We start from the raw sequence: 27,511 nt of genomic DNA, 5'->3' as shown, positions 1-27,511 counted from the left end.
GCGGTGCCATGTCCGTGCCCAGGATCAGAACTGGTGAAAACCTGGGCTGCCAAAGCAGAGCACGCGAACTTAACCACTCGGCCACATTTGTAACTTTTATTTTCACTTTGATTGCTAAAGTTACTGGAATGTAGTAAATATAAAATGAATATGTGGAATTTGATTGGTTGATGTTCTTTAAATTATATTCAAACATAAAGCATAAATCACACAGATTACTCTTTGGAGAAGGTAAAATTGCCCTCCAAGAACCTCCAAAATGAGAACATCATCTCTGCGACCAGTGAAATTAAGGACTAGAGAGATTCCAACACGAGTGCTATGTACCCTAAGAATAAACATCAATCATACTCACTGATGCGACACACTAAAGCTTACATGTTTTCCCCAACTGATGTTATTTGAAACTCATGACTGACCCTACAAAAACTCATTTCACAAGCAGAACATATATATAAGTTACCTGGGTTTTAAATTGTATCATTTTATAGTTATAAAAATAAGAATAGAGTAAAAATGAATGTAGCCATCAGGTATTATGGCTAATGAAAAAACTGCAATGGCCCAATAAGTTCCCAGGTAAAGCCTGCTGATAGTTTTTGAAAACAGAGAAATATATTTGCAACACATATGTGGAACAAGGAGCAAATATTTTTAGTGATCCAAGAGCTTTTTCCAACAAATAAACTTTTTCAAATAAATAAGGATTACACTTGCCTGGACAAGACAAATGGACAGAGGATAATGAGAGAAAATTTACTGAAATAGTAATACATATGGTCCTAAAATACATATTTTTTCAACCTCACTTATAATTAAATAAACACAAATCAAAACAACAACGAGATATTATTTTTCTCCTATCATATTGTAAGTACTTTTCAGTTTGGTAATATGCAAAGTCTATGAAGATATGAGAGAATGGCGCTCTTACACACTGTATGGGGGAATGTAAATCAGGTTTAAATTTTTGAAGGATGGTTTTACCAAATTTAAATTTGGCAAATGCACAAGTCTTTGACCTATGAATTCCATTTTCCATAATTTATTAGGATTGCTTCCATAAGTGCATATAGATATATATATACCATAGTTACATTGTGGCTAAAAAAGGAAATGGACTAAGGTCCATAGACTAAATAATGATTAAACAAATGTTTGCACAGTTGTAAAATAAGTAGCATAAAATCACAAAAAAATAATTTAGTGTGTGTGTATCAATATGGAAGAAAAATAAAATATACTAAATATATTTTAAGTATATTACACAATAAATATTTTAAATATGTTTAAGTTTATTGAACATATTAAAATTATGTTAAATATAATTTGTGCTTTAAAATAATATATTAAAATTAATAAAATATAATTATGTTACATATACAAAATATATTAAACAAAAAAATAAAGTTTCAAAATTTCAGATATAGTGCATTCCCATTTCTATGATTTACATAAATATACAAAAATAATTGGAGTGTGAAGGAACTAGATTTTCAGTTTTCATTCTTTCAGATTAAAAAAAATTGTTAACATATAGCCATATAAAAATGTAACATTTAACAAGGATCATATGTTACTTTAACATTTAAAAGAGTTAACTAAAATTTTGGAAGTGAATAAAAATAATTTACCTTGACTTCAATATTTAGATTTGGCTCCAGAACGATCTTAACTTCATAAAGTATATATATCTTTGCATCTCATTCCTGGAGCATAAAAATATTGCGATCAGTTATATGCATGTTTTAGAAAGCTCGTGTTTCTGTCTTTGACTGTGACACAGGACCACATTGATCCAGAGCTCTCCAGCTGCCCAGTTTTCTGACCCACATTAATATAGTGACATAATTAAATTCATTACTCCGTCATTTCCTCATGATTTGGTAGAAAATAATAAATACTTTTGCCTCTGTCACAGATTGACTTTTAGGTAGAGAAAACAAATGTTTTTTAAAATCAAAGCAGAAAAATGATTTGTAGAACTGAGAGCCAATCACAATTCGATTGATAAAATCTAGCACAGTTTCCACCAGATATTTGCATGTTCCCTCTAAATTAAACTTCACTTTGATTCTGTAGGCTCAGATAGACCTCGTAAACACGGCACTACCAAAAGCATTTTTACACAAACTACTATTTTTTTTTTTTTTTTTAACGAATTGGCTTAGTTTTCTTCTTGCCATTTTTCAAGATAGTAGTAAGGATAAATGTGGAAGAAGACTAGATTTAACAGTACATTGTTTCCTGCCTGTAAGTATTTTACAGTTCTTTATATGAACATAAAATTAATGAATATAGATAACTAAGAAGAAAATGCAGAGTTTTGAGTGATGTGTTTTTTCCTGTTCTCCCTGTCTTCTAAGGGAAAAGAAAATATAGGCTGCCTATTATCTTGCTTATCAAGTGACTTATCTACCCTGATAGTTATGCTCTAAAGGAGATGAGAAAGGAAAGATGGAATTATAGATTGGAAAAACTGAAGAATGATAAATGTTTAGATCTATTGATAAAAATAGTTTTTCTTAGGCCATTTCTCCTTTCTGGTAAAAGTGAAAGATGGCTACACTTGCTCATGTGGTTCCCTCTGGATAACTGTGGAAAATCTTAAGGGATTCTGGAGGATGAGGTCATGAGTAACATTTAAAACTAGAGTAGGCAGAAGAGCAAGTTTCAACTTTTGCAGTCCTTTTTAGAAGTTGGAAGGAAAAATAAGACCCTAGAGATCTCATTATAATGATTATTAGTATGGAGCTACCGCTAACAATGGTCTTGTCCACAGGGATCCAGCTCGTGGAAGAGTAGAACTGATTAACCTGTTCTCCCCATGCTGGATACAGCTATTAAAAAGTTTCAAATGAGTTTCATTATAATTCATAAAATAGAGAAATCTCTAGGGTTATCTATCTTAGAAGAGAAACAGTCAATTAAGGGCTGATTGCAGTGGAGAGCTAACGCGAGTCAGCGCCTGTCACTGTGGTGTTCCCTTAGCCTTACAGTTCCCTGTCAGAGCTACTCAGCAGCCCCGGGGATTTACCCAACAATATCACGCACATCATCAAATCTCAACTTTCCCAACATAAGTGGAATAATCACCCCTTCCCTTCTGGATGGCATTTTGTTGAGCAGGCGCTTAGTAAGTGTATCTAGGAGAACTATTCTCTATCAGTGACATTTTTTTGTTGTATACTTACTTTTCAGCAATAATTCCCATAAAAACTTCTAATGCAGAATTACTCTGGGAATGCAATAAACTTTTATTCACCAGACATACTTGCAGGCACTGTGAAAGTCACCTAGTGTATAAATAAATGTTATGTACCTGCCCTTAAGGATTTCACAATGCAGAGAAAGGTAAGCATGAGGAAGTTATAACATTGTGTCAAAATTACTGTCCTACTCAAGACAGAGAAAAAGATAAACATTGAGTTATTCATTCTATTGTGTTTGCTAATTGCTCATTATTTTTCCACTCTGTGATAGTTCCACTTCCCCTTAAGTATTGTGTTCTCTGCTTTATTCCCAATGATTAACAGACATCTGGTCTTGTCCAAAATGTCCATAAGACATTTGGTGCACAGCAAAAGTTCCTTGATATTTGGTTCTGTCCAAATCTTTCATCAGACATTAGGTCCACAGCAAAAGGTCCTTGATAATTGGTTCTGTCCAAAATCATTTGGCATGAAGAAAATATTCTCATGGATGTTTTGGACAGGACCAAATGTCCTGCAAGGTTCCCAATGCCTAGCCAAGTGTTAGCACATAGTAGTTACTCAATAAATATTTGTCGATTATATTACTTACTCTATGAGATGATAGTAAATATCACATGTTGAAGACTTGCTGTCTTCTACAATAAACTTTTTGAAAAACAAAAGCCATAGATCACTTTTGTTGGAGTAGATTCTAAGGGCAAATGATTGTAGTATTGACTTTTATATAGATAAAAAAATGGTGACTATCTATATACGCGTTATTTCTTCTTCATGCATCGCCATTTACCAAAAGTAAATATTTCTTAGTTTACTGACAATTATGTACATGTAATTTAATAATAAATACAAGTAAATGGAAACAGGTAATACATAGCAAAATTAAAGATTAACATATACTGTGTCCCAGAAATTTCACACCTACAGAAAAAATCTATACCCAAGAGATATATCTTATACATATACCCAAGAGGTAAATACAACAAGGTTGATAACAACTTTATTTGTAATAGCAGAAATTGGGCACCTAAATGAATGCCAATTGGGGTACTGATTAATACGCTGCGGTCCATTCATGCAAAGGAATACACTAGTACAGAAAATGAATCAAAATAGACGAATCTCACATGACGTCAAGGGAGAGCAAAGAAAGTTTTGCACTGGTTGGCGTGATCATGCAGGGAGTTATAAGTCACATTAACAGTTTAAACTTTACAATAATTGCAATGGAGGGTTTCCCCATACTGACTGTGAACAAGTCCCTCCATATGTTGAAACAGTATATTCTCCATGTAACTTCTCTCTAGTTCTTTTTTTTAGAAATGACACAAATCGAGTCTAACTCCTCTTCTACGTGACATCTTCCCAAATGTTTGACTATATCTGGCATTTCTGTTTCCCATTTTGTTCCTTTGAATCATGTAATCCTGTGATTTATAATAGAAATACGTATACATAGGTCTCTCTCCCAAGTTCCTGACACAGGGCTCCTGAAACCCTTGTCATTTCCTGGATAACAGGAGTGTATTTTGTTCTAATAAGGTGATCTAGTGGGTCCTTGATGAGGACTGGTCACTAGAAAAAGCAAGCCATGATTAGAAGCGTGGAATTTTTCAGCCCCACCCCCATTCTCTTGAGAGGGAGATGGGCTGAAAACAGTTAATGACCAATCATGCCTATATGATAAATATTAAAATTATTAAAATTAAGATGTTAAAAATATTAAAATCCCAATGGTAGGGGGTTCAGAGAGCTGCCAGGTTGGCGAACACATCCACACTGGGAGGGTGACATACCCGACTCCATGGGGGTAGAAGTTCCTGCACAGGGACTCTCCGAGACCTCACCCTATGTATCCCATCATCTGTTGTTCATCTGGGTCCTTTATCATTATCCTTTAATAAACTGGTAAACATAAGCAAGTATTTCCCTGATTTCAGTGAACCACTCTAGCAAACCTGGGGAAAGGATCATAGGAACTTCCAATTTGAAGTTGTGGGTCACCTGGAGACCTACTACCTGCGAATGGTAGGTTAGGAGCAGTCTTGTGAGACTGAGCCCTTTGCCTGTGGGATCTGACACTATTTCCAGGTAAATTGAGTTAAATTGTAGGACACCCAGCTGGTATCATGGAGAATTGTTTGATGGTGTGGGGAAAGGTTCAGAGATGGTCCCAGAACCTTTTAGATCTTCAACAGAAATGATTATCATGGGTGCAATTTTGTTACAAAAACTCTCTAGACAGAGTTATACACACAGTTATATTTATTATAAGGATTGAACTGAATTCAGTTATTTATGTGTAGTACAATGAATACATGTCCTCAGTTGTATTCTTATGAGAATCACTACCAGTCCTCTAATTTCTAAGAATATAACACAAAGTAAAGGCTTTTGTACCGATGTTCAATTTCATCCTATAGAATTAATTAACCATTCCTTTTTTTTTTTTTTTTGAGGAAGACTAGCCCTGAGCCAACAGCCATTCCCATCTTCCTCTACTTTATATGTGGGACGCCTACCACAGCATGGCTTGCCAAGCGGTGCCATGTCCGCACCTGGGATCCAAACCGGCAAACCCTGGGCTGCCGAAGAGGAACATGTGCACTTAACCACTGCGCCACCAGGCCAACCCCAATTAAGCATTCTTGATTGCTGTTATCTTTAGATTTGTTTCTATGTCCTATATTATTTGCAATCTCTCTCCCATTGTGTGACCTGTGAATCTAATAATGCTGCCTTCTTTCCTTAATCTCAGTTATTGATTGTATATTAGCAGACAATAAATACTTATATCCTATTACAATAAAACCTCTCTTCCCAAGTAATGTTCCATTAATCAGCTTTTTAGTGTGGATATGCAACTAGATATAAACAAATAGAACTCTACTTTTTTCTAGCTTTCATTATGTCACAAAAATATGTTAGGAAAACTGTCTCAACTTTTAGAATGCAACTAAAATATATTACATTTAAAGCATTTCTCTACCATATCAATCTGATACTTCTACAAAGGTGAGATATGTTGGTGAAGGTGTGGAGAGATTGGAACCTTTTTACACTGTTGGAGGGGTGTAAAATGGTGCAGCCACTGTAGAAAACAGTATGGAAGTTCCTCAAAAGTGAAAAATAGAATTACCATATGATCCAGTAATTCCACTTCTGAGTATATACCCAAAGGAACTGGAACAGAGTCTCAAACAGGTATTTGTACACTATGTTCATGGCAGCATTACTCATAGCCAAAAGGTGAAAGCAAACCAAATGTCCATCAATAGATGAATGGATTAGCAAAATGTAGTATATTCACACAATGAACTACTATTAAGTTTTAAAAAGGAAGGAAATTCTGACATCCTACAAGATGGGTGAAACTTGAAAACATTATGCTGAGTGAAGTAAGTCAGTGACACATACAAAAATTCTTTATGGTTTCGCTTATGTGGGATGTCTAGATAATAAAAAGCATAGAGACAAAAAGTAAAATGGTGGTTACCAGGGGCTGGGGTGAGGGGACTTTGGGTAGTTATTGTTTAATGGCTATAGAGTTTCAGTTTAGGAAGATGAAAAATATTCTGAAAATGGATGGTGGTGACAGTTCCTCCAAAATGTGAATGCTCTTAATGCCACTGAACTTTTACCCTCATATATGGCTAAAATGGCAAATTTTGTGTTATGTATACATTACCACAATTTAAAGACAGCATTCAACATACATTTTCCTTAAAAAATGGTTTGGATTAGAAAACTAAATTTCTCAGAATTTCAAAAAAATGAGATAAAGTTAGTTTAATGTCTTATTCTAAATGAATCATTTATATATTTTTAATAATCACAAGGTAACTGATAATAGCTTAGTTTAGAATTTCTCTATAAATCATTTTCTACCAATATAAAATTATATACCAGTACAAAATCAAATCTACCAGTATAAAATTAATTGAATCAATTAATCCTTCATTTAAGAAAATTAAAAACTTTCAATTTTGATTTTTCTTCTGTGTTCATAATTCACCAAATTTCACTTACATTGGGTTTGCAATGCACATTTGCTTCTGGTAATCTGATTTATTGTGTATTTGGACCTTTAGCAATGAATTCATTTTGAGCGAGGAAAGTCTTATATTATGCTTTCAATATCCTCTGTTAGTATGTTGCTTCCATTTACTCTTTTAATGATGCTTATTTCTAACAGGAAAGAGGACTGAAATCAGAACTTGGCAAATCAGATTTATTTCTCTTATCTGTTAGCATTATATTATGGCAAAAGCACATGGTGTTACTATAGGTTTTAAGGAGTAACAATAATAGCTGTATTTTTCTATTATTGTATTTTCTATGTGTGTGATGTATTTGTAGAAGAAAGCAAGAAAAAAGATGGATAGCACACAATTAAATAACTATATCAAATGTGACTCAAGAATCAAAAGAAACAACTGATAATGTAGGTACATGCTGCTTCCTCAGCACTTTGATGACTTCTAAAGGGGATACGGGGGTTGAGCTTATGGTGTAAAGGTTAAGTTCACGTGCTCCACCTCGGTGGCCCTGTTTCATGGGTTTGGATGCCAGGTGCAGGCATACCCACCACTCATCAAGCCATAATGTGGCGGTGTCCCACAAACAAAATAAGGAAGACTGGCATAGATGTTAGCTCAGTGACAACCTTCCTCACCAAAAACAATAAAAATTAAATTAAATTAAATTAAATTAAATTATAAAGTGATATGAGGGCTGGCCTGGTAACGTAGTGCTTAAGTTCACACGCTTGCTTCAGTGGCCCAAGGTTCGCAGGTTTGGATCCCAGGTGTGGACCTAGCACCACTTGTCAGGCCACGCTGTGGCAGCATCCCACATAAAATAGAGGATGATTGGCACAGATGTTAGCTCAGCAACAATCTTTCTCAAGCAAAAAGAGGAAGATTGGAAACAGATGTTAGCTCAGGGCCAATCTTCCTCACAAATGAATAAATAAATAAATACATGCATACATACATAAATAAATAAAAACAAAAGTGATATGGCAAAATATATGATATAGTCTTTCTCTCAAGGAGACTAAAATGTAATGAGACTATTGCTGTGCAAGAAAATGGTATGAAAGAAGAAATCACTGAAAATCAGTATATCATGTGCTATTTTAAAATCTAGACTGTAGGTGCTTTAGGGTTTAAGAGAATGGTGATAGTATTAACAATTGGGAGAACCATGAAAAAAATTTCAAGGAAGTGAAAATTAGCTAGGCCTGAAAAACACGTAGGATTTGATCCAAAAGGAAGTGAAAAGGGATTCTTCCCATTAGGAGGAAAACATGCATATAGAAACTTGGCAAGAGAATGGAAAATCTGGGCACAATTCTGGAGAAAAAATCATTGTGGTTTTTATTATTAGGCTGACATGGGAGTGGTATAGAAAATTTAAAACTAGGGTTGTTAACCTCAGCTCCAAATTAAAAGTGGCTATTTTTCAGTGTTTCAGTAAACCTCCTCCAATCATATGAAAAAATATTTGTGTGAGTGTGTGTATGATATTACTGGAGAAAGAATTTCTGGCTTTTATCATATTCTCAGAAAGGTCTAAGTTATACCAAACGTACAAATATTGATGTAAAGTTTGAAGATGTTGAAGTTACACAGTTGCTGGTGAAGTGGTAGACAAGTTTCCGGTACTTGTTCAATGAATACGCTTAGGCAACAGAAAACTAACATAGCTTTCTGTCAATGAAATTGTATTTGAGGGAGATAATCACAATAGTTCTCTGTAGGAATGATGAAAATAGGGCAACTTGAAGAGAAGTAAGTTAGTAAGCCAAGTAAACGTTAAGCATTTACAAAACTTATTATTTGCATACTCCTTATTTCTTGATTAAGAAGACTCTTGCAACTAACCTTTTAAAGGCCTCCTTTACCTCTTTGTTCCTAAGTGTATATATAAGGGGGTTCAGCATGGGTGCAATGATTCCATAGAAGAGGGAAACCATCTTTCGCCGGTCTTTGGAGTTAGGTGATGGTGGTTGCAGGTACATGGAGATAGCTGTACCATAAAAAAGTGACACGACAATTAGATGGGAGCCACATGTCCCAAATGCTTTTTGTCTACCTTCAGCAGATTGGATTCTCAACACTGCTTGGGCAATAAAAGCATATGATATAAGAATGAGTGTCAGGGGTATTAGATGGAATACCACACTTACAAAGAATAGTTCAGCCTCATTTGCTGTTGTGTCAACACAGGACAACTTGAGCAGAGCAGGGACTTCACAGAGAAAGTGATCAACTACACGGGAGCCACAGAGTGGCAGCTGGACAGTCAGCGTAGACAACCACACTGAGTTGCCGAAACCAGTAATCCAGGATGAAGCTGCCAACTGGAGGCAGAGCCTTCGGTGCATGACAACTGAGTAATGGAGAGGACGACAAATAGCTACAAACCTATCAAAGGACATGACGGCCAGCAGAACACATTCAGTGGCCCCCAGGGCAAGAAACATGAAAAGCTGAGCCACACAACCACCATAACTAATTACCTTCCTGGCGCTGTATAAATTCACCAGCATTTGTGGAACTGTACTCGTGGTGTAGCAAAGATCTAGGAGTGACAGATTGGTAAGAAAAAAATACATGGGAGTGTGGAGTTTGGAGTCCAGGCATGACACTAGAATAATGGTCAGGTTTCCGAAGATAGTTATGATGTAAGAAATGAAGAAGACCACAAAGAGTGGAAACTCCAGCCATGGTTGATCTGAGAAACCTAAGAGGACGAACTCCTGTGGGATGCTCTCATTTACCCGATTCATGATCAATGTTTCAACTCTTCATTTCCTGAAACATAAAAATTTAGGAAATCAATAAACACACATTTATTGACTATTTTGATTATTTTTAATCACTTTACTACCTGTTTGAAGACATTTACAGAACTGATATTGCTTGTAACATGAAAGATACTTATTTGGAAATGTTCATAATTACCTAAGTATTCTAACATTTAATCTTTCTATATCTGTATCAGCACTTCAAAAATGAAATCAAAAATTTAAAAAATAAATACCTGATTTAAACAATTTTAATAAAACCTGTTCTTTGATTTGTTTTTTTCATTTGGTTGATCTTCATTTGCACTACTTTCCGCCTAGATAGCTATTATTAGGAAGTTTCGGCTACAATCCCTGCCATATTATTTTTTTTCCTAATTTTTCCTCAATGCCAAGGAGATTGTTTTCTCATCTGAAACAATTAAAATGAATTAGACCACCCCCAAAACTATGCAGATAGGTTCTATCAAGCTATCAGACACATTTCAAAGAAACATGTCTTTTGCCTTTTAGGAGTTGGTAGAATCAGAATAAAAAGATGTTATAATATGGAATTTGGAGCCAGACAAGCCTAGGTTCAAGTCTCTTCTGTATAAATCATTAGTTATATCATACTGGGAATGTTTCTTTCTCTCTATGAACTTTAGGCTCCTCATCTATAAATTAGTATAATAATACCTTTCTGCTGTGGTGGTGTGAATGTGAATGAAAGAAACTGCAGTGATCCAAGGTCTCTGAGATGTTCAGAGAGGAAAATCGCCTATGATTTTTAAACTCTAAATATCCTCGAGTTACAAATGGAAAGTGACTCTGATTTGAAAACTTACCTTCCCATTCCCTCCACAACTCCAAAACTGTCAATCTCAACAATAGAGGTGATAGCAACTATCTGATGTGAATTATAAATGTGATCTTTAATGTAAATTGTCTGGCGTAGTGCCACAAACAATGCAAGTGAGAGTACTATAGTCATGCAGGAACTTTGGCACATTTAGAGCAGCGGCTCTTAAGAGCCCTAGGACTGCTGGGCGTACTAACATAAGTCAAAGCTACCAGCTGAAATTTATCCATCTCAAAGTCGTCTCCCTTACTAACACCACCCTCTATTATTTTATTGTGATTTTGTTAGGATAGAAGTGTGAATTTAAGGATAAGAACATAATTTTTGAATTATTGTCGAATGTGTATTTTAATTTTGCTCACGTATTCTTCAGCTCTCAGTACAGAGTGGTAGGGACGATTTTTTTTTTTTAAAGATTTTTTTATTTTTTCCTTTTTCTCCCCAAAGCCCCCCGGTACATAGTTGTGCATTCTTCGTTGTGGGTTCCTCTAGTTGTGGCATGTGGGACGCTGCCTCAGTGTGGTTTGACGAGCAGTGCCATGTCCGCGCCCAGGATTCGAACCGACGAAACACTGGGCCGCCTGCAGCGGAGCGCGCGAACTTAACCACTCGGCCACGGGGCCAGCCCCGGTAGGGACGATTTTTATAGTCCCTCAAAAAATTCCTGTTGCTATACAACTGTCAATAAAATGAAGTATGAGATATAGATATAAATTCAGATATAGATGTGAATGTGCATAAAAGCTGAAATCTTCAAGGAAAAAAACAAGTTTCTGTTCATTTAGCATGCTTCCATGTGTTTTACATAAGGCAATATAATATTGCATATGTCAGTATTCACATATGTGTAAAAATTACCTGGAAGTACACAGAGGTGTTAAAAGTTGTTACCTCCAGGGAGTGGGAATGGAGAGAGAGTAAATAAGACTTTGATATTTAACTTTACTCCCGCTCATTCTAACTTTCAGTAAACAAGTATTATAATACCTTTTACTATAAATATTACTGTATATTATATAATAACTTTAAATGTCTTACTCACTTATACTCTGCATTTTACTACAAGGACCAGCATTGCTTTAGACTTTAATACCATAAAAAAACAAATCTTATAAAAATTTAGCCTTTTGTTTCTTAATGGATTCTTAAAACTGAGTCTGAGTTAAGGCTCCACGTGAAGATTTTCTAAAGGGTGGAGTAGGGGGACATTGGGCATCTTAGTAGCAAAAAAAAAAAAAAGCCACAGATTAGAAGAATTCTGAAAAGCTGGACAAATGGAATTAGTAAAGGGAGATTTCACAACTTCAGTTTCCTTGAGTTACTCAATTGTTGAAAAAATGTTCTCAAATTCATATAATCGGGGAGACTGTATGCCCCAGCTTACCAGGGCTGCTGAGCTTACTCCTACGGCCCTGATGTAATTATTAAGAGAACCCTTCCACTCTCAGAAGGGTTCTTGTTTGGATGAGGAGTTGTAAGGTCTCCCTAGCTGTAATACTGAAGAGAGAAATAATTTCCTAGTTATTCTTCAGGAGGAATCTCATCATCGAGGACATTGAATTTGTTTCTCCTCCAATCTGAGCCAATGGTCTTTCCTTACTGGCTCTAGACCTGGCATTTCTCCCCTTGAACTCAGCCAAAAGACGGCCTCTCCAAGAAGCCCTCACTGCGAGAGCGGGAATTCAATTAACTTTTCACCATTTCATGCTGAGTTTTGGTAATTACAAAAGTAATGAACTTGCTTTTGTTATTATCAACACAATGCATTGGTTGGTGTGCAATGTCATAGGTTGTGTCTCTTCATGGTCCACAGTAGTGAGAACATGGGGAAGGGGGAAAAGTATCAGTCCTGGAGAAGGCAGGAGGGGATAACAATGATGGGCCAGAAGGCAAAGCAGGAGAACAAAACTTCTAGGGAGATTGTAGTTCGCCTACTTCTCATATGCTTACTTTTGGGGCAAATTTTCTCGACCTTTCAAACAACCAGTGACTTCAAAATATATCCCCTCTGAAAAAGAGATCTTCCTATTAAAAAGTTGAAATATCATTATGTATTCAGAAGTTCAGTAATTTGTATTGTTATTCTTAATCAGTAACACTAGGTTGGAAGGATTTATTAACAACTGAAACAAACTAAGAAGTCCTTAACTATGTCTGTGAAAGCCCAGCAAGTAGGCTAACTGATTATTTACCTGATTACATCTGTGCAGATGGTGGCCAGTCATGGCCGAGGCCTCAAAAAGCCACACAATCTGTATCTCTGCTCCTGAGTAGAATTCTTTGTGCAGCATCTTCAGAGGCCATTTTTCTCATTTTGAGTAACAGCTATTCCCTTGGTCAACATACGTAGGAACGTCTTTTAACAATGTGAGACACAAAAAGGATCAAAAATAGGTAAGGGAAAGTGAGTATTTTCAAAAGCAGCAGTTGAAAGGAGCTATTTGGACTTTTAGAACTTTCACTATATTTGACTCAGGATATTTCAATTTATATTGCCTAGATAAATAAAATCTATTACACCTCTTTGCCTATATATTGGTTGACATTACATTCTCCAGCCACATACTGGATTTTCTCACTCCATGACTGAGATTCTAGGATTCAGAATGATAAATTTCAACAAAGTCTTGGAAACTTCTTTTTAAGCTTTTACTATGGAAAGAGCATTAAGATAAGAAAGATGACAAGTGTGGTAGTTTTGATCCTGCCACTAAGTCACTGCACAACTGGGAAAGTTTCTCAAAGTCTTTGGAAAGCAATTTAAGCTTCTGTAACACTGGAATTTTCTGTTTTCCATTCAATATAAAAATTGATTGCTTCTAAGTTTTCTCAAATTATCATGCTTCTGTGAATGTATAGAAAGCTTTTATATACTACACTGAGCTCCCATCTTCCTGCTGGCGTATAAGGATAAATAATAGGAGTATTTTATTCACACAACATTGCAATTTGGCTTAGTTAGATGGAAGTTTGTCAATATTTTTTTTCAATTTCATAAAAGATTAATTTGGGCAGAAACCTGAATTAGGAAGCTCAGAGACGTTATTTTCGCCAGCTAGCACATCACCGACTGAAGGTTAGAACCCAAGACTACACTTCTCTAAAATTTTAATTTTAAGTGATATGATAATAAATAGTTCATAAGAAGAGTGCTCAGAATACTCAAATTTCAGTATGTTTTGTATAATTATTTACAGGAAAGTATTCTACATACCTCCATTTCAAGAATTAGAGAGCGGATGATTCGTGTGTCTGTGTGTTTCCAAGAAGTTTTGAATTCTAACAGAACTAATTAGAAGAATGCAGACTCAACCACCTCTTCATAAGCTATTCAATTGTAAAATGGATATGATGAAGTTTGTTCAACTTCTCCTTGTTCCACACTTTAAGTGGCAAATTCTGAGATCTCCATTCAGGATTAACTCAGAAAATATAAGAATAGGAATAAAATATTGCAGACAACCAGAACATGTTTTTCTGGTATTATATTGGAAAATATTAAGGTATTAACTGTTATTTTCAGAGTTCTCCTCACCAGATGTGCAAAATAAATCAGGATAGGGAACTTCCTTTATTAGTGTTAGTCTGTGCTCTAGTTTACAAGGAAAAGTAATAATCCTCATGTGATTTATGTTAATTGACCATGATATCCGATGGGGAGAGAGAGGAGATCTCTGTGAAGCGATCTTTCATTTTCAGCTTAGACTTACTCCACAACACGTTTCTCTAGAGACCATCTCTTCAACTTTTCTCCAAGACAAAAGACAATGACAATAGGGACTAAAAAACTTTATCAAATAAAGATTAAATTTTGTGTCATCAAACCGAGAGATAGCTTCCTTTTCTAATCTACTAAGTGAGTTCTGTGAAGCCACATAGAAAAGAAAACTGCCCATTTGCTTTGAAATTCTATCTGGGGTCAATTCCTATTCGACAAAACAGACATCTATTTAATTTACCATAGAAATATTTTTATTACTTTGTTTTATATATCCAAATATTCTATCTTTTTACATATACATTATATATCCAAATATTCATTATATATCCAAATATTTCTATCTTTTCTTTCACAGATTTTGTATTTCTAGGCTTAGTTAAGAAGCTCTCCATCATTTTAATGTAGTCTTCTAGATTTTGGGGGCAAGATTTAAAAAGCGATTCATGTTTTTCTATAGTCTTTTTCATCCTGGATTTACTTTTATATGTTCTACTATGTAGTTCCATATAAATTTTTCAGATGAGTAGACACGGGAAAGATATATTTATAATAATTAAAAAGGTTAGTATCTATAACATGAAGAGTTTTTAAGAAATCCAAGTAAAAACACAAATAACACAATAGAAAAAAAATGCCAAAGAATGTGAATATATAACTCAGAATAACAAATCTATATGAGAAAATTTTGAATTCCAAAATAACGAGGTAAATCTGTTGAAGTAATGATAATAAGCCACTTATTGGATTGAAAAAAAAAACGTATAACCAGCGGTAACTCCTATTCCTAACATTGAGGAAGGGAAAAGCCTACTCTCACAAATTATGGATAGAAATTCAAAGTGTCACTGGAGTTTTAGAAATAAATAGGACAGTTAATCTTGAAAAAAACATATACATCCATCAACCTAGCAATACCATTCATGGAAATCTATCCCATAGAATAAAATTACCAGTATAGAAAGAAACAGGAGCAAGAATTTTTATTGTAACATTGTTTGTAGTGGCCAAAGATGGAGAAATAATTTACTCCCTCAATAGGGAATTGACTGAGTAATAATTACTGTGATATTGAGATATTTCTGAGAAAATGAAGATGCAAGAAAAGTAAAGTGAACTTAACCACATAAAACAATGACTAAAATTCTCTAAATATAATTTTATGCACCATATGCCTGTATGGGATTACATGAGAATGAGAAAAATAAGGAAGGACACTTGTTAGATGCTTAACATGGACAATCCAAAGGGGATAAAGTCTGATATTTGTGGAAGGAGAAGGAAAGGTCATCAAGAGGAACAGGAAAAGAAAACATTGACTTAAACCCCCCAAAATAATATATAATATTCTAAAATTACTCAAACTAATAACAGTTGGTACGTCTGAAAGTATGAGTGGGCATGAGGGTGGGATCAATCAGGGAAAAAATGATGTATGTAACATAAAATTTCCTTTTTTCACAAGTTCTTGTAACATTTAGGTAATTTAAATAAAGTAGTATTTTAAAAAGAAAATAGAAGGCTCAGTAAATAAGAAAATAAGTAAATAAGAAAATTTTAATTTGTAGAATAGACCAAGGTAAACAAACTCAAATTTTTCAGTAGTCCTTAAAGTGAAACATTAAGAAATAATGCCCAGTTATCGAGGGCCAGGAAATAGGAGAGAATCTTCAGAGTTCAATAGTAATACTAACACTATCCTATCAGTGCTCATCGTCCTCACCAATGCCCTACAAAATAGCTACACTTCTGTCTTCATTTTGTTGATTTAGAAACTGAGGCTTAGAGACATTAAACAAACTCCTAAATTCACAGGCTTTTTTGGAAAACCAGGGATAAACTATGAAATCCACACTCTGGTTCATTTGAATTTAATTTCTCCTCCTTGGCTAGTGCCAACCTCTCCCCTCACTCCTTCTTACCCTCATTTGCCAGAGGGCTACTTATTGGCATAGTTCTCTCTTGTTTTGTAAGGGAAGATCTCCTGGAATGCTATAATTTAGTGTATTAATTTCTGACCATCCTACCAACTATCTTATGTCAGAGTGGAACAGACATGGCCACAGTGAAATTTTAGTGACTAACCTTGTGGGTTGGATCCCTCAGGCTATATCTCAGGAAGAACTTCCTATGCAAGGGAGAACTGAGCATTGAGAGAGACAAACCTCTAATAGTACATTAGGAAGCACTAAGTATTAAATACTGAGAGACTAAGTAAAAATCTGAAGACCTATGGGTCAGAGACAATTTCAAACTTAGAGATAATAAAGTCACAACTCATTGCCAAGTAGATATGGAATCTAAAGAACAGCATCTTAGAGAAAAACAAGGGAGGGTCTTGGGCTACTGCCACAAATGTTGATGGGTATTTATGTTTGGATTAATGGTGGCTGAGAACATTGTGTGTGGATGGCAAGGACTAGTTTAAAGTGTAAATGCAAGTAGGATATCCGAACTTCTTTCTCAGTTCCTATTTCCCTTTTCAAGATGGAAAGGTCTAGGCTATCATTGGGTTCAGCATGTAAAGGCTCAGATTAAACTTGAAATATCATGGGATTAGATGGTCTCCTGTGAACTGATATTATGACTCAAACAAATCTTAATTACTGCCCCAGGTGTTAGAGGTGACATGGTTCTGGAAGGATTTGGGCATTTTCATACATGTAATCCTGGCATCTTATCCCAGGAAGTTAGGTACACATTAGGTTAAGGGCACAGCCTAGCTAGGCATCCAAAAAGTAGGAATTCAAGAATGGAGGCTAAATATAAATGCACAGAAAAATTTGTGAATGGTATGAAACTGAGAACCTTACAGAGTTTGATGGCCCTAGAAATAGTATTGTAGTTTGTGGCAGCAAAGGAATGTGTGAGTGTATTAGGAGGAGAGCTGAAGAAATCCTTCACAATATTTATCTCATTCCAATGCCTGAATTGTGTTAGAAGATGCTTTATACTTTTTTCTTTGCACTGGATGCTCAGCAGAAATTATTGAGTGGAAAGAGGCTCTTCCATGTATATAATGATGAATGCTCTGTGGAAAGGAAAAATAGTGAGCGAGAAAACCCATATTTATATAAAAGTTTGGGTTTTTTAGACATTTGCTGAATATGAGAAGCAAATTCTGTGGTAATAACGTAGAAAATCTGAGACAAAGGTCTGTGGAAGATCTGAGACAAAGTTGTCTGGAGTAGGGGGTATAGATGGCCACGTAAAAGTTGTGTTTTCTGTAAGAGAATTTCTATAAATGCAGAAAAGACTGGAGATGATGGCTCACATAAAGAAAAATGAGAGTGATGTGGGGAGATGCTGAAATTCTACTAAAGTTATAAAGACAACCCATACTGGAACCCATAAGAGTGGTGATTTTAAAGCAGTGAATACTGAGTTCACCTGGTATGAATAGTACTAATTAACCAAAGGCAACAATGAAGTTTCTTTCAAAAAAGGGCAGTCTAAAGAGTGATTCTCTCACTTTTTCATGATGCTGCAACTAACAGAAAGGAGTTATTTTTGATACAAAGATGAAAGTGCTCTTTTGAGGTTACCTTTTGAAAACAACTCCAGTAGTAAAGCATGTCATTTTTATTGTCACAAAATCTTTATAAAATCATCTTTACATTTCATTTTTTGTTTGTTGCTGGTGTAAATACGATTGATTTTTATGTATTCTTCATTTTTCCAATGACCTTGATAACCTCTCTTAACTATTCATAGTTTCTGTGTAGCCTCTTTTGCATTTTCAATCATGTCATTCCCAAATAATGACAATTACATTCCTTTTTTTTCCCATTTCTTATGCATTTATATATTTTTCTTGTTTTATTGCACCAGGTAGGACCATCAATATAATGCTGAAAAGTGGTGTAAGTGAGCATCCTTGTCTCATCCAGCATTTCACCACTGTGTATGATGCTTGCTGGAGGTTTCTTGTAGATATTCTTTTTCAGCTTAAGGAAATTTCACTCTATTCTTAGTTTGCTAAGATTTTAAAAAATGAATGGGGGTTGAATTTTATCAAATGTTTTGATTGAATTTATAGAGACTTTTTCCCAATTTAAGAAAACTTTGATAAATAACACTAATTGATTTTAAATGTTGCACTGCTCTATTCCTGTGATAAAGTCCACCTGGTTACAAACTCTTGTACTTTCTACAGAATGCTAAATTAAATTTGCTCATAATTGTTTAGGATTTTTATATCTGTTTTCATGGGTGATTGGTCACTGGGTTTCCATTCTTGTAATGTCCTTGTCAGATTTGGTATCCAGATTATGGTGGCCTTATAAAACCACTCATGAAATTGTATGAGTTTGATTTTCAGAGCAACTGTGTAAGAAGTAATCACAAAATCCCTGGGCTGCACAAAAAAAAAACACTTATTTTTGCTTATTAGTTTCTGGGTCAGCTTGATAGTTCTGGTTCCTCAGATCTCATTCCTTTCTGTGGACTGTCTATGGACAGTGAAGTTTGACTCGATAATTTTGGTGATCTTGTCTGAAGCCTCAGCTGAGAAAACTGGACCAACCTAGCCCTATTCCATATGTCTCATTCTCCAGCTTGCTATTCTGAGCATGTTCTTAAGGTTAAGTCAGAGGAGCATGAAAGAGAGTTGAAAACATGCAGAGCCTCTGGCATATTCTGTTGACCAAAGCAAATCACAAGACCAATCCAGATTCAAGAGGTCAGGAAATAGACTTCACCTCTTGATGGGAGGAGCTACAAAGTCACACTGCAAATGGCATGAATACAGAGAGGGGTGCAGAACTGGAGAGATTTTGGCAATCAATCTATCACAGTCCACAGTCTTTCTGTATAATATATATAACTACTTTCTTCCAGAATCGCCAAAAATCTGTCCAATCATGGCATCATGCACAAAGTCCAGGATCCCAGGATCTATATGAGGTTTAGATGCAGCTCCTGTTAATCTGTAGACCTACTATAATAAAAACCATGGTGCTCCACCCAGATAACTTCTTCAGATAACCACTTTTCTTCTCCAAAGTGTTGGAAATACTGGCTACTGACAAATCACATCACTAGGATTTCTTTGTTCACGAGGAAATGCCTTGACCAAGGTTATGCCTCCTCTCAACTTTACAAAGGCCCGTTCTCCTTTGCCTCTACTGGGAAAATCTTAAAGGCCATTCCAGCTCCAGAACTCCCCAAAAGACTGTCTGAGTTTCAGCCTTAGCTGTAACTGCATTTAGGATTTACCAATAATATGGAAGCTTGCCATCTCTGAGTGGGTCCCAGAGCAGGACAGGGCTCTGCAGTAAGTCCAAACTGCAGCACAGGCATAGTATCCCACGATCTTAGAAGGAGCCATGTGAAATCTCAGGTAAGTCCCAGTAAAAGAGTCGCAGTGCCGCCCTCTAGGGTCTGAAAGCCATCTGCAATAGAAAACCATATGCTTTTCTAAAATCAGCTTTACAGTATTAATGTCTGGTAGGGACAGCGCTCCTTCATAGTTTTAATTTTTCAGTGTCTTCCTAGCTTTTCTTGCATTTTTATTTTTCCATATGAACTTAGTATCAATTTGTTTCAGGCTAATGCTAATGGTCTTTCTTTAGCTCTACCATATTTTATATATTACAATAATGCAACAAACACTTAGTGCTTACTACATGCCAAGAACTGTTCTAAGTGCTTCCATGCATTAAATCATTTAAATATAAAAACAGCCCTTTGAGAATGGCAATATTATTATCCATATTATATAAGTGAAGAAACTGAGATACAGAGACGTTAAATTCAAGGTGGAGATGGGATTCCATTCATTCGAGGAAGTCCTCGTTATTAAACACTTGGACCTTCTCTCTGTGGAATCCACATAACCTCAAAATTAACTTTATCCTGACACACGTCTTTCAGATTTTGGGGAAGACAGAGTGTCTTGGAGCAGCATATATTTTACTGAGACTTTGTGTATGTGATTCTCCAGATAGGGACTATCTGAGTATCGATAGGCTGGAGCTGCATGTGATACCACAGCAAAGGGCCAGGGGAAAAGTGCGTGGTAGTTAGTGAAAATCTCCTAGGACAAACTTCAGAAATTGACATCTTGTGACGCGAGTCTTGATTGCTTATTATTGGACATGGGCTATTGTGATGATACAAGAGGAATTAACTAGGGGGAGCTTATGAAAGCAATATACCATGCTAAGAGGAGTTTGCAAATCTTTCTCCTAGGATTGCATGTCCCATGATTCTGGTGACCGGCACGAAGCTCTACATTCTCTTGCGTCTTTAAGCTAATCTCCACTCCACTCCTATAGAGGGCTACAGCTGAATGAGAAGGGGTTCATGATGTGCTGTGAGGGTTAATTCCAGCATATCTGGAAATAAGAGATATACCTGCCTGGCACTGACCCTAGTCAAGGCAGGAAACATGCTGATTAAGAATGTTGCTGTATAACTGTTGGTGCAAGGAGTTTTAGGAAGGTTTTTACCAGCTTGTCAACATTGTTTATTGATAAGAATGAGATGGATGATTTGCACCTGGTCTCAGTGAAACCTCTGAAGGACTCCGTTGTTGGGTGTGGTTATTTAGCAAGAAGATGTCTATGTGACCAGCAGAGTATAAGAAGCCCCGTCTGAGACTACTTTTGGGGCTCCCTGTTTTCAAGGAGTTCCAGGCATATATGGGTAGTTTCTAATCTGAAACAGAAAGTGCATCCATACAGTTCTTACAGAGAAAGGAAAATTAGACCTCACGCCTGGCTTCTCCAAACCTCTTGTTAGGAAGCAGCCTGTATCTGTGATGCATATCCTTACTTTAACGCTGTTGCTTTTTTGTTTGCTTTCCTAAAATAAACTGTAGATTCTTACGCATTATTTTGGGTCCCGTGAGTCTTCTTTAGCAATGGAACCCTGTCTAACTGCCATTGTTAGTGCACATGACGGTGGTTTTAAAATGGAAAATAGAGGAATTTTCAGAAATGGCTTAATATGGGAAGCCTTCTTGTAGAAGTGAATTTTCAACTGACCATTTAAAAGGTGATATTTATTCAGAAAACTCTTAGAGGGTACTTGTGACATACTGAAAGCCTGCCATGTATTTTCACATATTCCATATAATTTAATATATAGGAGAAAAGTAACAGCAAGAGAGAGCTAGGAAAAGCAGGAAAGAATATTTCAGCTAAAATGCTAAACAAATACTAAGATAAATAGGCAGCAAATACTTGTCTTAAATCAAAGAAAGAAAGATTAAATTGTAACATCAGCTCCCAATTAAATTAAATATTCATTTCGAGCCAGATCTGAGGACTAGCCCAGGGCCTTCCCTAAGGAAGATATCAAAGAAATGGGGGGTACAGAGCCGTTATATACCGTCTTGGAACAAAAAGCGTACATTGCATATGACAAGAATGTCCCCTTTACAATTGTCATAAGATGCTTAGCTGGCACAGCAGATCAGTGGTCACCAGGTCAGTGGTCACAAGGTGAGCACAGCAGGTCGGTAATTAATACTTAGTTCCCAGGAAGAGATGCTTATCCTTAAAGAAAGGCCGATATGGGGAGAAGTTACATCCCAATCTTTAAAGGCATGATTCTCGTCTTTGGGACATTGTAAATATTTAAAGTAGACATACAGTGCATGCTCAACAAGCCAAATCAGACCCTTCTGGAAAAACACGATCATGCCAAATTAGTTTTAACCCAAATGGCTTCCTAATACACTTCAATATATCATATTGCTTTTTATTTATTTATCACTTTCAAGTATTTAAATAGTAGTTTGTTTCTTCCATTGCTTCAACTGTATTTGAATTTTTAATAATAAAATTGTCACGCCTTCTTTCTATTTCACAGTGAAAAGAATAGCAGTGAGAAAAGAACTTGCACAAGCTCCCATGCTCAAAGCTACCTGACTATGAGCATCTGTGCTCACACACTTTGCCTTCTCTCTTAACTATTAGGAACTCTTCCTCCTGTTTAAAACCAAACTATCCCCTCACGAACTGGATCCTATTTCTTTTCATCTTCTCAAGATCATCACTGTTGCAATTTTCTTCTCTCTCTCCTGCATTTTCATTTTACTGCTGTATCATTCCCTTCCCTCCAGTTTATCAACATGTTCTAATTTCTCTCAACTCAAAAATAATTCTCTTTTGATCTTCCATCCCCTTACTATTACCATCCATTTCTCTACTTCCCTTTAGAGTTAGACTCCTCAGAAGGTTTGATTTTATTCACTACCTCCATTTCAGATCCACTTTTCGTCTCTTGTATATACTCCAATCAGGATTTTATTCTATCACTCTACTTGAAACAGCTCTTTGCAGGTTTGCTGGTGAGACCCACATTACTAGATCTACTGGTCAATTTTCATTCCTAATCTCACTTGAACTATTAACAGCATTTTAGGCACTTGATCACTTATTCTTTCTGGAAACACTGCCTACTCTTTCCTTCCAGGAAAACCCATGCTTTTAATTTTCCTCCTACTCACTGAACACTTGTCAATCCCTTTCTATTGTTCCTCCTCATCCTCCTGACCTAAATATTGTGCTTACTACGCCCTCTGCTGGGAGCTCTCTTCTCTCGGGTATCCGCATTGCTTGCTTCCTTATCTCCATCAGGTCTTTGCTTGAACATATTTTCCAAGCTCTTCCTTGACCCTCTCCATTTAAAATCACAGGCCTCCTGTATTTCCTAGCACCCAGCCCTATTATACTCATCTTCACACACTTATGAATGTTACTATCATGAGTTTGCTTTTTTTATTAGTCTATTTTCTCTCTTATCCACCAGAATGCAAGCTCAATGCAGTAGGCATTTTTTGTGTATTTTGTTCCAATACCCAGAACAATGCCTGGCACTATATATATTTGCTGGATGAGTGAATGAGGAGGAAAAGTGTGAACATAGTCAAAATATAAAATAGGTTAAAGTTGTCTTCAGGGTCCTTGTACCACTCGTCAAGACAACAAGATGGAAAATGATCTGATAATCTGATTAATAAGCATTTATTGAGATATCTTCTCATAGCTCTTAATTTAAAATCACATTGAGTATAAACACACACAAGCATATATGTAATATTTATTTCTCCTGGAGGAAGTTTAAGCACCGTGGCTAAGAGATACACAACTGTGCACAGTGGGTTGAAATCCTGATGCTCATTTCTACCTAAACATCCATCTGTTCCGTCTGTGTAAAAGATCATTCTGTAAGGATCAGGCATTTATTGATGAAATGAAGAAACTATAGAGGATAAAAATGAAATGTTTCTGCTTTTTTTATTATGGAGAATAGTCTATTATTCCCAGAAGATGGTAGAACAGTTAGAATATATTTGATTCTTCCTACTTTATATATAAGTAAGTAAACTTTATAAACTACTTTGTAAATTAAGTAAAAGGTCATGCTGGGCCATCATCATGTTATTAAGGACATAGTGACCTTTTTTCCCTTAAGATCTGATATTCATCATTCCCTATCACCTATAATAGTGGTTCTAAATTTTTTAGAGAAGAGTGTGATGAAACTTATCCTTTTTGGGGGAAAAAGGGAAATTTTGAAGAGAATTAGTCAGGAGTTCCATAGGGAGTTTCCAGAATGGATATATCTATGGAAACTTATACTCTATCTGCTGATCTCCTGCTCCCAGTCCAAGATATTATTAATTCTAAAGTAATGCATCTAAGCAGCACAGAGATGAGATAAAAATTATTGTAATCATTGTTCAATAGAGATTGATTCTAAAAGGATTTTTCATTTATTTAGAAATGTATAGAACGTTTTTATGCCAGTAAGACACATAGTATAAGTTGTTTTTCCAGAAGAGATGAGAAATGCCAAGTCTTCAAATTCTGTGCATTGGCTGCATTAATAATGCCCTTAATAAACATCATCATGGCTCAGCATCATCTTTTACTTAGCTTATAAAGTAAGAAGAATCAACTATATTCTAATTTTTCTACCTTCTTATGGAAATAGTTAAAACTAAATTAAAAACCCATTCTTTCCAGCCCTAACTAAACTAAAATAAAATCTAATCTATCTGGACAAAGTATAAGAGTTAGTGCTCAAAAATGGGAAAATATGCACATTGTGCATATTTATTAAGTATTTGGTATTTTTTCTGTGGCCTTTAGATTCACCTTAACTTTCTTAAAGATTTTTAGGGGTTTAAATGAGAAATTGCTAAACCCATCCTTTATCCAGCTCCCAAAGATGCCACTGGCAATACTTCCAAATTTTTGAATCCTTATTCACTTGCAGAAATTCTAGCATATTATATGTTTTCCTAGGTTATGAGATGGGATTCAACCAATTAATAATATTTCAGGTCTTAAGAAACATGCCTGCCTTTAAGATTCCTTCATTTGATACAAATCATTCTAATCAATTTCCGTTATAACTGGTGAGGTACTGCAGTCATTAATGTAAACGTGAAGAAATGAACATCCAGAGAACACCCAAGCATAAAGATTCCAACAGTTCCCCAGAGGTCATCTCATTCTTCTCTGCCTCTATCCAAGTTTATCCTTATAACATGTGGGAAAACTGGAGACTCATAATCTTTAAACATTTTGAGCAAAAACATCCTTTAGCCTTCTTTTGTCATTAATAAAGTATTAACAATTATTGAATATGAACTAGAAATTCTTCCTTCTATATAAAGCAAATACCTCATGGTCGTGCTTTATATCTTTTCCTCTCTACTTTCTATTGCCTCAGATAGGCAAATATAAATATCATTAAACTCAATTATATAAATGATTCAAAATATGCAGGATCCATATATAAGTTATAGTATTAGAGGTACTAGGCGCTAGATAATTGAACAATTTATTTTGCCTCTCATTCAGGCATTTGGCACTATAAAGGCACATTTGACCTTTCTAGGAAAAATAAGTATTTTTTTTTTTTTGCTACTTCTAAGTTCATTCTTTTCATATATGTTGAGGATGTACTAAGTACAAATCGTTAAGATAGAAGCTGGCATATACAAAAGTGCCTGGTGTCTACCTTCATGGCTGGTATTTTGCAAGCATAGGTCACTTTTGGTCTTGGATTGGAGCCCTCCTAGTGATGAATACTTGACTTCGAGGGACTTGAGAGGAGTACAAGTGATTGCCAACTCAGGAATATTGCATTTTCTCAACCTAGCTAAACCACTGAATTCCTCATTAAGTGCTTTTTCAGTCTTTAATGCCAGAACGTCCCTTTATTGGCTGGGTATAACAACATACATAGAAGATGGGTCAAAAGACAATCCTAAAATTTGATCACTTTCTACTAAGCTTCTGCACTCCCCTTCCCTAGCACCTTCTTCATGGCCTCTTTAACGTCTTTGTTTCTCAGTGTATAGATCAGGGGGTTGACACTGGGAGTGATAATTGTGTAGAAAAGAGTAAAGAACTTGCCCTGATCCTGGGAATAAGTGTTTGCCGGCTGGAGGTACATGTATATGATGGTACCATAGAAGAGTGAGACAACAATTAAGTGGGAGCTACAGGTGTTGAAGGCTTTTTTTCGCCCGGCAGCTGACTTGATCCTAAAGACTGCTCCTGCAATATAACCATAAGAGATGAGGATGAGGAAGAGTGGTGCCAGGATGATAAAGATTGCCAAGGCAAATGCCAGTGCCTGAAGGGTCATGGTATCTACACAAGCCATGCCAATTAGTGCTGGCATCTCACAGAGAAAGTGGTCCACTCGCATGTGCCCACAGCGGGGTAGCATCAATGTCTGGGGTGCCATTATGAGAGAATTGCTGAAGCCACTCAGCCATGCCACTGAAGCCAGCTGCCCACAGAGACGTGGGTGCATGATGACAGTGTAGTGCAGGGGTTTGCAGACTGCAGCATAGCGGTCATATGCCATGACAGCCAGGAGGACACACTCCACCCCTCCCAGAGCCAGGACAAAGTAGAGCTGGATGGCACAACCCAGATAGCTGATGGTCTTATCTGGACCCCAAAGGTTGTAGAGCATCTGAGGGATGGAGCCTGTGGTGAAACACATGTCTAGAAATGAGAGATTGGCCAAAAAGAAATACATTGGTGTGTGCAGCCGGGAATCCAGAGCAGAAAGCAAGATGATGGTCATGTTGCCAAGAAGAGTCAGCAGATAAAAAGAGAGGACAACCACAAAGAGGATCAGCTCTAGGTGGGGACGGTCAGAGAAGCCAACCAGGAAGAAGCCTTCAAAAGAACTTGTGTTGTCCTTTTCCATCACCTGTGACCACGTATTACCTGTTAGGAGAAAGATGAGTATCTGTGAAGAACACAGACATATTCCCTCAAAATGGAATGACTGGTAAAATGGTAGAACAGAAACTTCCTTGGAAATGCTGGATGCTTAACCCAGAATTTCAATAGCTATTAATGAAGTCATTATTTGGTCTGAAGAGCACAGTATGCAGTGGCTTTTCAGGCTCCTGGCTGTGCCTATTTACCAACATTTTGAATCATTCTTTTCAGTTTGGCAGGGTGTAAAAAGTTACTTTCAAAAGCTGATAATCTTACAAGGGAATAAACACTCAAAATTATCCACTTTTTTTTTAAGGGGAAGCGTCAAATTCTAGTCATATGTAACCTGTGGATGGAAATAGTGGCTTTGTCTCTGGATCAGAGAACTAGGCTTGCTGTTAGGTGAAATCTCATTCTAAACATTGTCTCATCAATATTGGGAAACCTAAAGTCATATCCAAACTCAACAGGGTACAAATGATCAAGCAAAATCTTAGGAAGAAGATGACCTCTTTATTGTTTATAGCTATGCCTCCGATTCATTCACTCCGTTTACTGGAGCCTGACTCTAACATCTCTCCTACCCCTCTACCCAGCCCTGTCCTAAACCTCTGTGATAAAATTGTTTTACGTCACCAAGGTGTATTTTAACCCTGGGATTGGGTGACTTTTCTGAAGTTGTGAATGCTTTCCCATAAAGATGAAAAAGAGATAATG

The 27,511-nt window shown here is 36.2% G+C and overlaps 2 protein-coding genes across 2 annotated transcripts; both read right to left on the bottom strand.

The window, feature by feature from the left end:
* Nucleotides 1-9,066: 9,066 nt before the first annotated feature.
* Nucleotides 9,067-10,008, bottom strand: OR2B6 (olfactory receptor family 2 subfamily B member 6). Its single transcript, NM_001391171.1, has one exon. The coding sequence runs from the start codon at nt 10,006-10,008 to the stop codon at nt 9,067-9,069; it is 942 nt and encodes a 313-aa protein (NP_001378100.1).
* A 15,830-nt stretch (nt 10,009-25,838) lies between these two features.
* On the bottom strand, nt 25,839-26,777 carry OR2W6 (olfactory receptor family 2 subfamily W member 6). The gene is given in 1 exon segment (NM_001391173.1): nt 25,839-26,777. A coding segment is annotated over 1 exon segment (939 nt).
* Between the last annotated feature and the right edge of the window lie 734 nt (nt 26,778-27,511).

This window comes from Equus caballus, chromosome 20 (genome assembly GCF_041296265.1).
Source record: "Equus caballus isolate H_3958 breed thoroughbred chromosome 20, TB-T2T, whole genome shotgun sequence".
NCBI classification, from domain to species: Eukaryota; Metazoa; Chordata; class Mammalia; order Perissodactyla; family Equidae; genus Equus; species Equus caballus.
Note: the sequence above shows the minus strand (reverse complement) of the source record. Positions and strands in the feature narration are given on the sequence as shown.

What these genes read in the sequence shown, in the direction of transcription:
- OR2B6 (NM_001391171.1), bottom strand. Translation starts at nt 10,008, where the DNA reads ATGAATCGGGTAAATGAGAGCATCCCACAGGAGTTCGTCCTCTTAGGT.